Source organism: Charadrius vociferus, unplaced genomic scaffold (assembly GCF_000708025.1).
Source record: "Charadrius vociferus isolate BGI_N301 unplaced genomic scaffold, ASM70802v2 scaffold477, whole genome shotgun sequence".
Classification (NCBI taxonomy): domain Eukaryota; kingdom Metazoa; phylum Chordata; class Aves; order Charadriiformes; family Charadriidae; genus Charadrius; species Charadrius vociferus.
In genome coordinates, this window is record NW_009649449.1 from 3174786 (window position 1) to 3193214 (window position 18429).

The 18429-nt window shown below is 44.9% G+C and overlaps 1 protein-coding gene across 1 annotated transcript in view; it reads right to left on the reverse strand.

Moving 5' to 3' along the window:
• Positions 1-1480: 1480 nt before the first annotated feature.
• DVL1 (dishevelled segment polarity protein 1) overlaps positions 1481-18429 on the reverse strand; it is a 57792-nt gene continuing 40843 nt past the window's right edge. Inside the window, exons 5-14 of the mRNA XM_009889588.1 lie at positions 17222-17315; positions 16448-16517; positions 15497-15636; positions 15104-15180; positions 14554-14621; positions 12773-12922; positions 7756-7887; positions 6682-6849; positions 5989-6195; positions 1481-2187 (exon numbers count right to left, since the gene is read on the reverse strand). Coding sequence (XP_009887890.1) covers positions 1769-2187; positions 5989-6195; positions 6682-6849; positions 7756-7887; positions 12773-12922; positions 14554-14621; positions 15104-15180; positions 15497-15636; positions 16448-16517; positions 17222-17315 — 1525 coding nt within the window. The 3' untranslated portion in view covers positions 1481-1768. The remainder of the gene's footprint in view (positions 2188-5988; positions 6196-6681; positions 6850-7755; positions 7888-12772; positions 12923-14553; positions 14622-15103; positions 15181-15496; positions 15637-16447; positions 16518-17221; positions 17316-18429) is intronic.

The window sequence follows — 18429 nt, forward strand, 5'->3', positions numbered from 1 at the left end:
ACAGGAACATGAAACTACATGTACATAGTGAGAAACGACATGTTCTATGTTGACGTTCATATCGGATATTCACACTACCCATAAAGCATGGAACATAACAAAAAGAAGCATCTTACCGGTGAAGAAAATGCTTATATACAGTAAAGACTGATTTTAAAGCACCTGTCCTAAAACCCGCCAGAAGCAGGTATCTCACGGAAGAGGATTTAGCTGAGGCATGGCCCCATGGTCGAATGCCGCTAAGTGACTGCAGCTTAACACAGATTTCCCATGAAATGAGCCACCATACCAGAGCGTGGGTCTGCTCGTACCATGCCCTCAATTCAGATACTTTAAAAAAAAAGCTTCTTAAACGTCAGTGAAGGTTCCTGAACATACTTTATCAAGCGTCCACAGCCTTAGAGCAAGAAACACGCAGTGATGAAATCTTGGGGATATACAACAGCAGTTGTTTAAGTGAAAGCTCCCCAGCAGGAGCCTTAGCACGGGTCTCGCTCTGTGTCAGGTATGAAGATTCATTCGTTGTACCATTTATGAACTGTTTTCAAAACACCCTCTCACCTCTCCGCTAAGAGCTAGCCCCCATCTGTGTTCAGAACACGCGCCCTCGGCTAACACTGCAATTAGGATTACACATCTCCAGGTTTCTATTTCAAAAAAAAAAGAGAAAGATACTGCTCAGAAATTAAGAACGGAAAAAGAGGTGATCAAAATGAATAGCCATGTCCCAGGGGGAGCCAGGATTTACCTACATCTCTGCTAGAATGGGATGAACATCCCCTTCAAAAGGGAAAAGCTGCAGCTACACTAACAGAATCGCATAGCAGCAATTGTCCTATTTCTGTGGAAAAAAGTTTTAAAACCTGTAAGCAAGTGCACATTATAACCAGAAGAAAGAGACACATCTGTCAGCAGGGATGTGACTGAAATGCCCAGGAACGGACCGCAGCTACAAAGTCACTACCATGATACTAAATGAAATAACTTTACAAGTTCTGCACAATGAACACATACAGTAGCAAGACTCCACCACTCCCTTGATAGAATAATATCTTAAAAAAGAAAAAAAAAAGAAAGAAAGAAAGACTGATTTATACTCCCTAGTCAGCAGAAGAAGGTAGCCACAGCTTTGCTTTCTGCTAGGAATTGGTTTGAGCCTGCTCCTTGCCAAGCACGTGTTGTCCGTACACTCGCGGGTGCCGCGTCTGCTCAGAGCGCTGACTGGTGCATCCAAGAAGCAGCGTCACGCGGCAGTATCGCAGATACTACCCAACCGTCATTTTTGACTTGTAAGAGAAAAAGCAAGGAAAAATATAAAAGTGCTACTATGCCTTATCGGAAATTTAGAAGTCACGTGAAATCATAGTCCTTGAATCAGCCAAAAAGACACGCTAATTGCATTGTGTAGGTGCCACAGTTACCAAAGCTCATTAAGATGTGAATATACACCAGCCATTCACAATCAAAAAAAAGGTGGGGGGGAAAGGATAAAGAAAAGATGCCATCAATTTGCTGATATTTAGCAATCCCAGGAGTTGGGGTTTTTTTGTTCCTTTTCGTGGGGGTGGTTTTTTTGTATTTTTTGTTATGTTTTGTTGATTTTTCTGCAACACAATTGCAAACCAGAAGGTGTGACATGCAAGACAGCCAAGTTTCTTCCATTAAGTGTTCGACAACGACCAAATTGCTCACCCGCCCCCAAAACAATCATCACCCCTTCCTCCCCCGCCCCGGCCCTTCCCCAAGCAGAGTCTGAAGGCACTTCTTCTCACATGATGTCGACAAAGAATTCGCAAGGGTTGCCCATAGCCTTCTGGAAGGACTGCCGGCTCCCCGTCAGCTCTGGAGGAACAGAGCTCAGTTCCCTCACGGGGGGTCCTCCAGGGGGTCCGCTCGTCCCGTAGACTTTGGAGCCCATCTTGGGGAGATTGTAGAGGGGTGGGACTCCCGGAGGCCCGTAAGAATGATGGCTGTGATGGCTTCTCTCGCTGTGGGTGGCAGAGACGTGACTCCGGTGGCTGAGCTGGCTGACGGGCCTCTCCCGACGCAGGACACTGGCGCCGCCCCCGCTGCGGGCAGTGTGGTCGGACTCGCTGCCGCTGCCAGCCGACTTGCGGTCCTTCTCTCTGCCAAGAGCTCTCCTGCTGTTCTCGCTGTTGCTTCGGTTCGAGCCGCTGCTTTTGCTTCCTAGAGCCCACGAGCGAAAAGGACACAGAGAAAAAGACAGCATTAGCTCACGTCCGCCGCCGTCTCCCACATCAGCTCCTACCAAAACCCACCGATCCGGGTATGACCGCTGCGATGGCGACAGTGATGACAAAACCAGGCCTGAACGTGCTGGTGGTGGCTTATGGGATTTAGCAATGACAATCGGTAGAACAAAGCTGACAAGGTTGTGCCATGCACAGGTACACGTAGACACCTTAGAGCTCACATGGTGAGAGCAGCAGCTAGCCCAGAGCTACTGGCTAAGAGCATTTACCGGCTGGAAGCCGTCTGCTCCACTGCCGCTAGCGGAGAGAGGGGAGGAGCAGAAACAGAAGGAAGAAGCAGGCATTTGGGCTTTGACTCAAGCAAACGAGCTCAATCTAATTGTAACTGTCTCCATCTTTGCTATCTTCTATCGGCAAAAACTTTTCAAAAAGGAAATCATTTGCCCTCTCTATCACCCTTGGGCACGCTGGGCACACTCCTTCCCAGGGCAAAATCACCTGAGGTTAACAGACGCCCTTCTGCTGCCTTCAGTGTCTTCTTTTAAAAGTTCTTTCTTTTAAAATTCATCACTACCATGTTCCGTTGTTGGAGAATTCTTCAAAAAACAGTTATTTGTTGAAGCGCTCCGCGATGAATCAGTAACAGGCAGGATGTTCCCCAACAGAGGCCACTAAACTCGGAAAGACACAGGACTGCTGCCGGTGTGTAAGACGAGTTGTTGCTACGTACAAACTTCACTAAACCTCAGAACTGATTTTACATGGAAGCTGAAGGTTGTGCTCTGTTACCATGAGAGACAGGCTAGATGATGTTAAGAGACATTTCCAAGTCATTCTTTTTAAAAAAAACCCAACAAACCAACCCACGGAATATCTCGTTAAGTTCATGCCACCTTAGTGCAAGATTGTCTCCCCAAAAAGGATCCCCAGCCAGAGAAACAGGCTTTTGAGCTGAATGAGCCACTGGGGTCACCGAAATGAGAAAAAGAGAATGATTCTGTGCTGCTCTTTTCTTGAACGACAGATGATCATCACCTTCTGTCTGCTCCAGCTGATGTTTAGAGCAGGCAAACAGAAGAGACAGGAAAACTCGCCTGACCCGGTGTGTGTAGCAGAAAGGCCAGACTCCCCTGCAGAGTGCAAGAAGAGCTGGGGATAGATGGAAAACACACAAAACAAAATCACTGGACTTGAAGTTAGTATTCTGAGCCTGCCACTCTGAAGTGGTATTTGCAGACTGCAACCCCTATCGGTTCTTCTCTGCTCCGGGAAAACTACTGTCCTGCTTTGTGCCTCGGTTTTCCACCATCCGTAAATGGAGATGTTAACTTGCGCTCAGCTGCCTCCAACAACTGCTACAAAGGTTCATTAAGGAGAGCCTTTGAAGAGGTACGGTGCTCCCTGAGCTGTCATTTCACTGTTTCATAGCAATCTTGTAAAGACAAATAAGAGAGGAGAAACTACTTGTTAGCAGGTTCGCTGTTACAGCCTTTGCTCCGAAGAACAACATAGATATTATCTCCAAGAAGCCTTTTTGTAAGCTCTCCAGTGTGGCACATTGTTCACAGTGGAAGAAAAACGACATTTGATTTTAACCCTTCCCCAACTAATACGCCTCTGCCTTTATCTCATGATGCGTTTTGTTGCCACCCATCCAAACCCTGCAAACCTTACTCAGTCATTGCTCCTCGATGCAAGCTCCCCACACGCAAGAATTCATCGCCAGTTCCATAGCGTGTCTTTGATCTAAACACTACGGTAACAGAGCGGATGTTTTGCAGAGGAGCTGGTCCTCACACCAGGGCCACTCCCTACAGCAAACCTGCCCAAGCCTTCAAAATAACCTGTCTTGGGTACCACAAGCAGGGACAGATGATGTGGCTCAGATGAATTAAGTAGGAACCTGAACTGGAACAGAGCCTTGAACAGAACTGCAACATCACATAAAACTTTGTGAGATCTTCAGCCTCAGTCCGTCTCTTGACCCACACCTTAGGCTTTTGTCTGTAATCATCAGCAAATACACAGCATTCATTTCAAAAGAACATGTGACATCCACTGGACTCTGGAGCGGTGCTCTTGTTCACCAGATGAATTCAGTTACGATCTAACATCGCACATAAAGAGACTTCACAAGAAACCCGGTTCTAACACTCTGTATTGAGAGTGAGCGATGCAACCTCGTGTCCCAGGATGCTTAATACCTGCCTGAGACATCTCGACAGTGCTCAAGTGTCTTTCACTAAATAAGCAGTGGAAGGGCACCGGTAGATAAATCCAATCCATGTGGATGACATCAGACTAGATATCAGGCTAATAAATAAGGAGTTGGGATTATGTATTTAATAATAAAGAGACGGGTGATGGGATTTTCCCATCTGAGCTGACGGTGAGGTGTGTGACGCCATCCCCCTCCGCAGCTTCTGCAGCACAGTCACACAGGGGCCAGGCAGCTGGAGAGGCTAATGCCACGCTTTTGGGACTACTGTAGGTTGAGACAGGTTGAGCGTCCAACACAATTAAAAAGGAAAAAAAAAAAAAAAAAAAAAAAAAAAAAGAAAAAATACAGCTAAACATTTGGGTCACAAGAGTCTAAATGATCATGCTGTGGATTCATTATCGTTATGGAGGCGTTTGAAGCTTACCAATCCCCTAGAGTCAGCCATTCCTCTATGAATCCTTCAGTCTAACGCTTGCTCAGAACAAAACAAGGGAATAACAGTTACAAAGCAAGAAACAACACAGAAGTGTAGTTTCCAAAAGAACAAGGAAAGCGTTGAAACCTTTCAAAATTAAACACCTTGGGGCCTTTCGTAAGGCTCTCTTTAGCCAATCACACAGGTCGCATGGATAAAATACCATACCTTTCCTATTCCAGCAGCATTTCCAAAACCAAAACTCACTCGGGAAGTGATTTTTAAAAATGGAAGTAAAAAAAAAAATATATCTGTACAGCCAAAAAAATACATAATTTTTATTTACTAAGGTTTAAAAATGAACCACAAAATTATCCTAGAGCAGGAAAGGAGGAGGTCAGGTTTTTAATCCATGCAGTATTATCTTTTTTTCCCTGTCATATATTACAAAAGAGACTCTCCTCCCTGTGAGCAGTGTTTCAGCCCTGTAAACCATCTGGCCGGCCACCTCACGCTTGTCTCACACAAGCAAAGAGAGTGATTTTCCTTTTGTACCGAGCATTGAAGCGAAAGCCAAGAGCACCTTGGTTCTAATTCCTGTTCCATCAGCAACGAAATAGCCTCATTTCTCGCAATATCAGGCGACTGCAGCCCCACTGTTGGCAATGGCTCTGACCTCTGAAAAGGGGGGCAATAGTTTATCTGTTTGAATGGGGTGGACAATAGAGTCATTAATGTTGGCCTGATCAGCATTATCTCAGCAGTAGTTTACCGTGTGGTGCTGTTGGGTAAGAAAAGTACAGATGCCCACTCCACCAGGGACGTGACACACAGCTTGGCTCTGGTTCCCCACTGGCATTTTGTACAGGGTACAAACTACAGCGGAACTATAAACAGCATCTATTCCGTTCTGTTCTACTGACTCAGTTCAAACATCGCTGGCAGTTTCAATACAGAGCTGAAAGGCTAACCCACTCCATCACATACACAAACAGTTTTGATTACGTGCGGTCGCAACCAAATCCATGCAGGTTGCATACAAAACCACAAGACAGGAGCACAGACAGTACGAAGGAACTCAAGCAAATGGTTAGGGGAAATGACAGCGGTAGAAATAAATACCAGATTAACCATCTTACCTTCACTTTGCTGGCTGCCTGCACTGCCGCTGCCATAGCTAAAGCCTGGGTCTTGGTATGCTGGTGGAAAACACGGAGGGGGCAGAGGATACTGATACGAGTATCCTTGGCCTAACGGCCAGGGAGCAGCAGGATGCGGAAGTGGAGCAAGGGTATCCTGATCCGAGGCTCCGCTAGAACCGTTGTTAAGGTTTAGCGCAGCCATATCTGCAAAAGAGAGAAAAGGTGCTGTGTTTTACCTAGCAGCTGAGTCCGGCATGTTAATAACAGCTGACACCTAGTGCGGTGAGGGACTAGAGGGCCTCAGCCTCCGGAGTTCACTCAAAATATCACACGTGGTAGGGCAGGCATCAATTTTTACCAGGGAACACCAAGGCACCTTCGCAGCACTTCCGTAAATCAAGGAGGAATCATCCCCGTTTTACAGATCAGAAGTTGAGTGTGACTGACAAGTAGGAGGGCTGTGGCATCACAGAAAGAAATCCTGCTTTCTTGAGCCTCGGTGCCATGCCCTGTTTGATGAGCTCATCCTTCTCTTCCAAGTTGTCTAACCGCTTGGTTTAACAGGAGCGTCAAACACTTTTCATGCAACTTCCGAACAATGGCCTGTTCTGAAACAGCCACTTGTGAAACCCTACAGGACTCTCCCGCGAGCGCACATGCAGCTTTGCCCTGCACAGGTGGGGAACTTACTGCCACAGAGGTCTCCAAAGACATAATAGCACTGTTCCGAGAAGGTGATTTTGTTCACAGTGTGCCTGAGGTAGCCATGTTTTAACATGCTGCTGGCGTATTTTCTAGCCTCCCGTCGGTCTTTGAAGCCTTCCACGTGTGTGTAAAGCCAGTCAACCACATCTGCTCCTAAAATGAGAACAGGAAGAGGAGACACAGCATCATCAGAGCCGAAAACTATCTTCTTCGTCTTTTTAATCTCCACATTATCACACAGCCCACTGGTATCGCTGTGCCAGGTACTGAATGCAAATACAAACACGTAGCAATCTTGCTGCAAAGAGCTTAAAACGCTACTTTCATGTCTCAGCCTAACTGCTAAATTAGTTACCACCAAACATCAATAACGAAAGCAAAGGATTCTCTTGCATCCAGTTGGACGCTACGTTAACATGGACACCAAATACGTACACAGAAAATTTTATAGTTACACTGTTGAACCCCTTCTGAGTTGCAGCAAGGAAAATGAGGCGGGATGTATAGAACAGAAGTGATCGGGAGGGTCATCCTCCTCCAGTGATGGATGTTACGTTGTCCAAAGACCTGGGGGGTTCCAATCGCTCTCTCAACCAAAAATAACCACAACCTAGACTGACCAGATGTTAGCACAGTTCAGGTCACAGGACAGTCAGAATCAGAAGCAGACTAATTGCGGTCATTTTAAATGTAATTAAGATGCTTTATTAAGGTTGTGTGGCTGTCTGGAACTGGAATTACAAGGATGGTGCTCTGCTGAACTTGGGCAGATTGCTAGAGCCACAAGTAGTTACACGGAAAACCTGAGCTATAACAAGCAAGGGTTAAGGACCAGCTGTGTGTGGCCATGAGAAACGTGCAGTATTTTTGGCTGTCCAGACCCAAACAAGAGATATTAGTTATTTCCTGTCACATTTGCAGTTGTTCACAAATACCAGTCAAGGGAATGTAAGAGGTCATTGACAGGGGGGAAAAAAAGTTCATATAAAGGTAGTTTCTTCAGCCTGTTTCCAAAAAGCCACTGTTTTTTTCCCCCCAGCATTCCTTTGAACTGCTTACCTATCACTGCATTGGAGATGGTAATTTTTAACCACATCCTGTCCCGAATTTCAAGGCCTGAGTCTGGTAGCTGCATAACCTTGACAATAGTAGCCATGTCACTCTTCACAGTTAAGGGAGACTCTTCTAATTCTAAAAGGAAGAAAGGTTACATGCTTCTTTGAAATTAATTGAGTCCAAAAAGAACTTCTCAGCTCCCAATTTGGATGAAACGTTTCAAGGTTTACCAACAGATGCAAAAAAAAAAGACACAAAGGTTCCCAAATGCACCCTCATCGATGGCATCAATTATCACATTTGTACCAATTCTTCAGAGATTGCGTTCAGTGCAACCAGTTTAGTCACTGAGGCCCTACGCGTCCTGACTTCTCAAACCAACTATAGGTCAGCCCTGCACTCTTTCAATCCCCACTGCATTGAGATTTGCAGAAAAGGAAGCCCAAGGAGTTCTGTGACCATTCCTCTCCATTTCAGTTCGCCACGAACAGCCCCCACCCATCCAACGGTTCAGTGCACTGTATGCAAAACTCCATAGGACAAGGGGTTTGGGCTTGGTCTTTAACTTTTGGTGTAACTGTCAGGAGTAATACCCATCTGCATGGAGAAAGATGACGACTGTGTCTCAATCAGTGTCCATTTGTGGTTTGGTTTTTTTTTTAAGATTCGGACATTAGCATAATTGGGGAGAACTGAAATAAGAAAGGGGGGTTGGACTGGATGATCTCCAGAGGTCCCTTCCAACCCTGACCATTCTGTGAAAAGTAAGGCTCCATCATCAGGATAAAGGCTAGTGGTTTCCTTAAAAACCCAGACGATGGCAGCCGTACAAGTTAACAAGTCCCTTAACACAGCATTACTTTGCCCTGCATCTTTCTTGCAGAACAGTAAAAAAAAAAAAAAAAAAAAACACCCACAAACCCCCACTCCCAAATGCCTCCGGAGCCGTCACTGCTCCGTTCATCTCACACACTCTTACGGGCCGAGCTGGCTCACCAGAGGCTTCGTACTTTCCTGATCGTTTTCTATAATAAAACCAGAACAAGAGGGCTGAGACCGACCCTGCTGCACTGAGGTGCCTACCAGAGGCGTCTAGCTCCTTCAGCAACTTCTTCTCTACCATACACAGAGGCAAAGGGCATCTAATATTGAAAACAGTGCAGTGAATCCGGGTCCAAGAGTCTACCAGCCGTCTTGCGTTCTGTGCAGAACTCAATCATCCTGCCTATACAAAAGACAACTATATTCTTTGGATGCAGCACCCAGTCCTCCTCTCCGCTCCCCTTCTTCTCAGCCCTAGAAAATTCCCATTGAGCAGATGTGTCCCGTGTTTGTAGTTCAGACCCTTCTCTATCAGGAATTCAGACACCCTCCTCCCCTCCCTTCCCCCAGCTCCCCACATCACCCACCTTTCAAAAGCACAAGGGAACCAGTTTGGTCCTTTTCCAGCAACCCAACATTTTGATAAAAAGTACAACAAGCATGAAACAATGAAAACTGGAAGTGCTTCTTTCAATACATGCACTGCCGATATGCATGAAAATATCCCAGACCATCTATGCATGCGGTTTCAATACTTACAAAGTTTGAATAAACACTAACATTTTGCTTTTGCTTTAAGTTAGTTTGGTTAGTGGCAAAAAGCAACATGTTTGTTTGGGGAAAAAAAAGAAAACAACAAACCAATATTCAAGTAAAGTATGTGGGGAGCAATAAATTGTATTTTCTTGGAGATCTGCAATCTGCATTTAAAGAACACCACCGGCCAAATGATCGTCAATATTTTCTGTCTGCTAATTGCTGTACAAATATGAAAAATTCTAAGACGCATCTAAAATGCACCCACTTTGATCTGAACTCAGTCAACTGTGGGCTGACGACCTGACTGCCTGTACAGGAACAGGCGAGCCTGAGGAACGGCACAGACGGTAACTCCTTTCTGGGGAACCAGATCTACCGCAAAGCTCTTTCTCAGGGCTTCGGTTATTGGTTTTGAGTGGCATTTTTTTCCCATTTGTAGATCCTAGGAATAAAAGAGGTGTACGCTCCAGGAAAGCAAAGTCCTACCACGTGTAACACCACCACCACTGGCTTGTATCCTTCTTTGAGTAAGGAAGCACACATTTGCCCAAACAAAAGGGCCCCGGGAAATTATGTAGCACCTTGGGCTGAATACTATCAAGCAGAAATAGTTTGAAGTCCCAATTCAAAATCCTCTGAAGTCCACACAGGAGAAAAAGAGAACTTTCCAACAACGTCAGCAGACTGCATTTTGAAACAGCAAGACTTTCAAGAAACATGGAGATACTTGAAGTTAATCTGACGGAACGGGACAGCACTGCTTTGCAGAAAGGGGTCCTGTCGTGGCAGAAGAGGGGCTGGAAAAATCTACCGTCAGGAGAGTAAACGAGGAGCAGAGTTTGCACCGACTGAGGCGGCGAGTCCAACACTCACCAGCCACTGCGAGAGAATCATCTCCTGCATCAGCCAGAACGCTGCTGGAGAACAAGACACTCTTTTAAGCAATAATTACTGCGAAACACCGCAGTCCGCCCTGGTTTGCATCGTCCTGTTTTTGAAGAAAAGCACCTGAGAAAATAAAGAGCTAACGCGGAATAATTCCTACTGTGTAGTGGCGATTTATATGGCCCCAAAATCTCAGCTACTTTAATCACTAGCACTGAGCTGATGGCGGCTGTGCAAATGCTTCCAATATCAGAGCTCCGCTTCCGATCCAGAGGCTGCAGAGCACAGGAAGGCTCATCGGAAGGAAAGCAGTTGTTCAGTCTCTTTGCTTTATCCTGGCCGTGCTCCACAAACAGAGTAAACCAGCGGACATTCCCAGTACTTAAAAAGAGGAGCCGTGAAAGAGACTTGTCTAAGATGACTCCGTTAATTGACTGCTTCCACTTTCACAGCCAGGTGCTGTAGCAGCGATATTGTATTTGCCTCCAGCACCAGTGACTCCAGCCTCAGAGGGACTGAAACACAGAATCTTGCAGTGGAACCTGAGAAGTTAGAAAGCCCCACTTTGCATGAAGCTCTTCGTTCTTTGAGATGTCAACGCGCAGTCTCTCCTCGCCTCTCTCTCTCTCCTCCTGCGTTCCTCCACAATTTTGTCTTTCCTGCCAAAGAGGTTCACAGGACAGGTCCTCTTTGTCCCTAGGGCTGCCTGCCGCGCGTGGGGGGTGACAGGATGGACCGAAGGAAGGAGTGCTAAGCAGAAGGTCACAATAAAGGCCAGCGGTACTCCCCATTTTCTTGCGTTCAGGAAAGGAAACGTTGTAAGTCACTGGCACAGAAATGAGAAGCTGTCTCCAGAAACGTGGTTCTGCTCCCAAATAACCTTTATTTTAAAAGTATGATTGAGAGGGCGCCTGCGTTCCACGCTTCCCAATCACATCGCTATATATCAAGGCACACAATACATGAATAGTTCAGGAGGAATGCAGAGTAACAGACTCTTGTTTGACAGCAATCAGCAAATACATTTGATTCCAGCAACCTTTAGTACCTGTAAGGCTGAAAACACATCTCAGGATAAAGCAGTCATCAGGTAAGCGGTTCACTTGCTTTCTGCTGCGGAGGTATTTCCCCTTTGGTGGTGCTGCCTACCATCTAACGGGGCTACTACGCAGAGCCACCACGCCTACAAAAAGGGTGTAAGTGCAATTTCAGGAACTACGTGCTTATGAAATCTGAGAGAGGGTAGAAGAGAAAGAGGCAGACACCTGTGTAGTCTGGTAGGACCTAACTGGTCCCTGCAAATGCAACTTTCGTGCTTCAGCCATGCATTTGTCCAGGGAAGATTCCATCGCTAATCACAACACGACATTGGTCTTTTAAATCCTCCAAGTGTTGTTTTTCTTGTTCCTTTTGTTTTGTTGGTTTTTTCTAAATGATATCCTCCCTTTCTCCCTGGAAAAATCTTACAAAATGAAAAAAAGCTACGCAGTCCTAACTTTAGACTGCGGATCCGGCAGACATTTAAGCATCCCGTGTTAAACACGTAAGTATTTACCTGACTTTCAGTGATTGCATACTGAGGTAGCACCATTCCACAAATGAGATAATCTCCTCAGAACTTTAAAGGTACTTCAAGACTTCTATGTGTATATAAACAAATATAGTAAATCTCCTTGCTACAGATGAACAAATCTGATAGAAAAGTTGCACCTCCGTAGAAATTCTTCTATATCAGTATTACAGGAAACAAACACATACTAATGAGGTGTGAAGTGACTTTCACGTCAAGTAAACAGAAGTGCTGTTTAAAATATGAACGCTTTCCTGAACTAGGACTTCAGCGGACAGTGTTCTCAGGGACAGGTGCCCCTCGTTTATTTGTTTTGCCTTACTGCCATGTATTTCAAACCAAATGCTAGCTTTTATCCCACACTGACATCAGAAAGCAAAGGAAAAGTAACAAAAAGGAAGAGTTCATATTTTTTAAATAAAAATTTCCAAGATAATGAATCATGACTGCCACAGACAGACAAACCAGGAAAGAAGGCTGAACTCTAACCATAATTTCACATGGGACGTAACATTTGTTTTTCCCTTGTTCAATAAATTCTAAAAGTATAAAAAAGTATAAAAGAAGGCTATGTGAATATCAGTGGAAGATTTCCTAAGCCATACACTGACACTGTTGTGCAGTGACATCTATCTGAAGTAAATCATTTAAATTTATGAAAAGACAGTCAAATGCAAGGCGGAAGCTCTCACATTCATCTGAGGGGACGAAGCTGGAGGCCTGCCTTGTAACCCTAAAAGGGACCAGAAGCCACCTCTTCCTGACCGGGAACCCTAGCAAAACACCACTGCGTTAACGTCTGACCTTGGGAAAAAAAGATTTTATGCTCCCCATACGAATTACAAATTTAAGAAAGCATTCGAGAGTTCTGTGGCGGCTGTCGTTTTCACCGTGCTTGTGGCTGGGGTGGGTTTTGTGCACAGCTCTGCACTGCTGGCCCCGAGCAGAAGACGCCTGCCCTGTGCTGGCCGCAGTGTGACTTACTTTCCGAATCGGGAATTGAGCTTGTTAGTGAGGAGCTGGTAGATGTGGTGATGCTCATGGAGGGGCTCATACCGTAACGGGGGTACGCTCCCGTCATGGCTGTGGTATGAGAGATCCACGCTGCAGGGTCAATTGGCCTCACTGGTTCAGCTGCAAAACAACCGGAAAAGGAAAAAAAAGACAAATGGAATCAGATTTGCATTAAACACTAAGACATAGACAAGAAGGATTTTTCTGGGGCTGCACAAATTCTTGCCATTCTAATAGTACAACTGAGACAGTCTCAGCAGGCGGGAACAAAAAACACCCTGCCAGCAGTCCTCTAACGACTGCCACACCAGCCAAATAGCGTGAAACCATGACACTCCTGTTCCTGTAATTGCAGGAGGAGTGAAATATTTCCACTTGCGGGACAGAAGTTCCCAGTCCAGTAACAATATTTCACTACTGTTCTACACAGTGAGACAGAAATTCTCATTTTGCTGTGACGTGAAGTACTAGCAATGCTTTGCCCCGGCTGACAGGAGGATCTCTCCCTACTTGAAAGGGTCTTGGATCCAAAATAACCACTCAGACAGAAGGTGAATCTTCTCCCGAAGGTGAATCAGGAAGGTAATTCTAAAGCTTTGCATTTGCAGAGATGAGGCACCATGGAATTCCCCTCTCAGTGTTTTCAGCAGCTATAATGAAACTTTTTAGAACTGGAATAGTCTTGCAAAATAAATAGCCAAGACATACAAAGACCGTTTGAAGGCACTGGTGTCAGAGAAGAGTGAAAATTACACTCAAACCTTCAGAAGAGCCACAAGTAATTTTTAAAGCCAGGAATAAAACTCAGTTTTCCCCAGAATCTGGATTACTTCTTGTCTTTTGAATTGTAGTGGCTGTTGTTCCATTGCCTTAAAACCAGAAATTACGTAGAAGAGCTCTGCCTATGTTAGGTATTTCCACAAAATCCCCCCCACATTCTTGCAACCAGTTTAGCCTACAACAGATATACCGCTGTTCGCCTTGGATAATAATGCACGCACCTTCGCTGAACAAAGGACAAACTGATACACCAGCTCTCCCTGTAGCACATCTGAACTATGTGATTTGGGGGATTTTTCTTTTGATTACGCTGGTTTTCCTAAGGACTTCACTGAGTGAGGTCCCATAGGCTGCACGAGTCTATTGCACTAATGTCAACGTAAAATGCTGTCCTCATCTTCACTTAGAAGGACTGGTAACAAGTTGGTTTCAGTTATCACAAGCAGCGCACTCACCAGTAGGAGGCAGCTGGGTTTGCCACATGAGCACAGAGCTTTTACAGCCCGAAAGGTTTATTAAGCCAGAAGTTTTAAAGCTACACCATTTTCAAGAGGTTTTATGTCTACCAAACAATGTTGTTTGCCTCAAATTTTAAAAATAATCACTTTACGTTCTTTCTAAAAAGTGTACATGTGACAAAACGGGGCTTTTTAACACTTAAGTATAGTTATCCTCCAAACTTTTTATCAATTGAAAGATTAGGATCACGAGGATATACCCACCAAAAGGTTAAGAGCTTGATCCAAAGCCATGTGAACCAAAAGAAAAACTCCCATTAATTCAGTGGGCAGCGGAGTCTCAGAAAGAGCATCTTAACCCCTTGCTTCCCAAAACAAAAGTAAACAAACAATACAACCAAACTTAAAAATAGCAGACTTATAGGGAACAGAAATCTGTTGAAAACAGCTGAAAATCTTGTAGACCTTGAGGGCTCCACAGGAACCCAGCAAAGAGCACAAACATGTACTCACCCCTGGGGATGGTGAAATAACTCCTGGGAGTGGGGTCCCAGCATTTGGCTACTGTTAGGCTGATAGGTCTAGGAAGAAAGAAAACACGTAAGGGTGACTCTTAACTTTTCCTACAGAAGCTGTAGCTGCTACAATGAACTCTTTGAAACAAATTTATTCCTGTCCACCAGTTGCCAAGTACATTCTGAGACTGCTTTTGAGACGCTTGTCAAAGTATTTTCTGTATGAACCAGTATCAGGATGTTTCTGCCTTCTGGATCATGAGCACTATTGGTGAAATCTGTTGAATGATCAGCTCTTGAGATATTAAAACGCTCATCGTATAAACAAGTAGTGCTACTGAAACCAGGCAACTCCTAGTTTGTGTTGGTTTTGGCTGGTACGTTGGAACCAGTCTCACCTATTCATCATTTACACTGAGAAGTTCAGAGTTGCAATCAGCAGTCACACTGGTCACTTACTGAGATGAAAATGTTGATTTCTCTGAGGTTTGCCCAATACCAACAACTGCATACGGTGGAAAAGTAGCCAGACTTTGTAATATGCTCACCCTGGTTTGGAGACTATTTCCCGTAAAACCCGTACTGCATCATCATTGCTCATGTTCTCAAAATTGACATCATTCACCTGAAACATTGCAAAAAGCAGAGATCAGGCTTTGCAACAGGGAAGTTAAAGACATTTTCATTATTTATTTCCAAATTTATTTGCCTTGTTACTGTTTCCATTCCTTTGAGCAGCTGCAGAAACATTACTTCTCAGAGCACATCAACTATCGAGCAGAGTTCACAAAGAACCATAGATTTAAGTGACAATAGTCTTTGTGACACATTTCTCCGAGCACAAATGAATTCTGTTAACTAAGTCCACGGATCTGGTGGGAAGACTGAGCTGAGCCACCAATGTACAAGCCAGCAGCACGTATTTTTGGACACGGACCAACCTGCAGAAGCATGTCTCCTGGTTCAATTCGGCCATCTGCTGCCACAGCCCCTCCTTTCATAATAGAGCCAATGTATATGCCACCATCACCCCGGTCATTGCTCTGTCCTACAATGCTGATTCCCAGGAAGTTATACTTTTCTATACAGATAGAAAGTGGAGGGTAGGGGGGGAAAAAGCAAACAAAGTGATTGGAATAACAGCGAAGAGCTAACAGCAGGCTAGTTCAGTCTTGAAAAAATCAGTTCACTCAACACATCATGGGCCACTTTGTCTGACTTACAGTGATCTCGGGTTACCCTACTGGTGTGTGTCTGCCTGGCACCTTCGGGGAAGGGCAGCACGGAACTGCTGCTAAAGACATGATTTTTTTCATACAGCACACTGAAAAGTTACATTCAAAAAATCAGCAAGAGAAACTACGTTGAAAGGACATGTCTACACCTAGAGATTAGGCACCGGATCAGCATTAGGCAATGTTTTTTCCACATGTCAGAGTGGCAGGAAGAATTTGGCGCCACTGAAAGGTGCTGAATTGGCAGTCCTGCACATTTCTAAATGGCTAAACAACGGAATGCACGAGCAGCAGAAATGCAAACTGCCAGTGCCCTCTTCTACTCTCGCTCCTAACAATGCCTGACCCCTTACCGTTCCTAGAAATGAGAGCAGAGCCCCAACCCCTGGAGTCCCAGCTCCCTCCCTGGGCTTCTCGGGAATAACACCGATCTGCTTGTGCAGATGGCTCACGACTATCCAGTACTGGACTGGGAATCCAGGCACCGTCAGCAGAGCAGCAGCTCCCGGCTGCCATCCCCTTTAGTTCAGCTGGCATCCTTTCAAACCAAGGAACTTTCTCCTGGCTCCAAAGGCTACTACACCGCGACAAAATACATCTGTATAACTTGAAATTCATCATTAAAAAAAAACCCCACAACATTGCTTATCCTCTTACCCATGTTGAGTGTGACAGTGATGATGTTTAGGGACATGGTAGAATCAGTGATGCTGCTGAACGAAGACGACTGCAAAATACAACAGAGAATTCTCAAGGTTTTAAATGGTTCAGAATAAGATAGTAAAAATAACTATTGAGGATTAATTTATCGGGAACTGATTAATAGGTTTCCGTTTGGAAAGCATCCAGAAACCACTGTGGCCTCCTCAAAAACTATTCTTCATTTAGAATCTGTGAGGAAAAAAAAAAAAATCTGAACACAACCTGCACTTTCTCCAAAGATTTGTTTACAAAACACACAGAGCAGGTTCCTATATTAAGGTTTCTCAACTGGACTTCACATTGAAGCATTTCTGCTTCCTGACTACAGGACTGACAGGCAGACATTTAAATACTAAAGTGCCCAGTGGAGTGTGAATTACTGCGTCCACGGCTCCTCCCTAAAGAGAGGAGCGAAAAACACATGCTCCTCCAGCAAGGGAAAAGGCAGACGCTGCAGGAGGTTCTCCTGCCGAGGCTGGTCTTGAAAGAGACAAGAAGAAATGCGATCGCTTAACAGTAAAAGGGGAAAGGGAGAGGAGAAAAAGAGTCTTGACTCCAGTGTTGCAGAACTTCAAATGTTCAAGGTTTAGTCCGGGGCAGCCTGGAGCCAAGGGGAACCTTTCCAATGAACCCAACAGGGCACAGATCTGTTCTGGATCCCTTCCTAATTCACGTGCCACACTCAAAACCACGGTTCACCTCCTTGGAAAACGATGATGCCAACCTTACCCTGTCAATCTGCCGCATCCTTTGTTTCCTCCTCCTGCGTTTATGCTTCCGTATGAGTCGGGATGAAGTGCTTTGCTCAGTGGAGCTACTCAACCTGAGGGAGATTGAGAGCAAACGTCAACTCTGTAAAGCTGAGCCATTTGCGTTTCTCTGCACCCTGCCAAAAAACCAGGCCGATTCCTCCAAATGCAGGAGAGAGTAAATCACACCGACACCACCAGCTAGCTTACAACGTGCTGCTCTGTTTGTTGCCCAATTGCTGCTCAGTCCCTGTGTGCTGTACCTTAGCCTCTGCCTCAGAGCCCGGAGAAGATACCCACTAGACTACGGCATGGATTAGACAGTATAGTTCATTGGCTTGCTTTCTTTTGGGAGCAAGACTGAATGCAACCCACATCTCCACGGGCACGTATCACCCCAATTTACCCACCCAAAGGACCGAGGTAGCCATCTTCCACTACTTTAAAGGTGCTTCTGACTCCAGGCCCATCAAAGAAAAAGGCACGCTATAAGAACAGTCATACGTTAAACAATCGTTTTAATCTCTGCTCTGAGAGAACAACAGACAACCTGGAGAACCTCTTCATGTTAATTTTTGTGAGTCTTGTCACAGTGCTGTTATTTTCTTCTGCTGCTTTCCACCCTGATAACAGGAACTTAACGTTGGGGCTTGAATTCAATTAAATAAAGCAGCAACTGATAGTAGCTACTACCAAACAGTGACAGAGGAAGAGTGAACATGATTTACCTTTACATACTCTGCCAGGTTTATTTTGTTGTGGGTTTTCACTCTCTTCAAACTTGTAGAGCCTAAACGTGCCACATTCTACATATAAATCCTTAAGATCCCCCTAAGAGTTAGGATCGTTAATCATTCTTTTTTTTGCAGATAGTGAACTGAGACATAGAAAGACATAAATGGATCTGCCCACATTAATTTCAGAAGCCTGGAACAAAGCCTAGATCTCAGAGATACCAGTGCAACACCACAGAGACATCTCTCCTCTATTTATTATGTTAAGAATGGCAAAAAAAAAAAAAAAAGAAAGAAAAAAAAAAAGTAATAAAGTAATGCTCCATCATTTACCAAGATTAAAAAAAAACCAACAACCCTACACAACACAAGTCATGGAACTGGCACTGTCACGAAGAAAACAGCGCCAGTCTTTGCCCCCAGTCTCCGTGTCCCTCTCTTCAAAGTTCTAGCC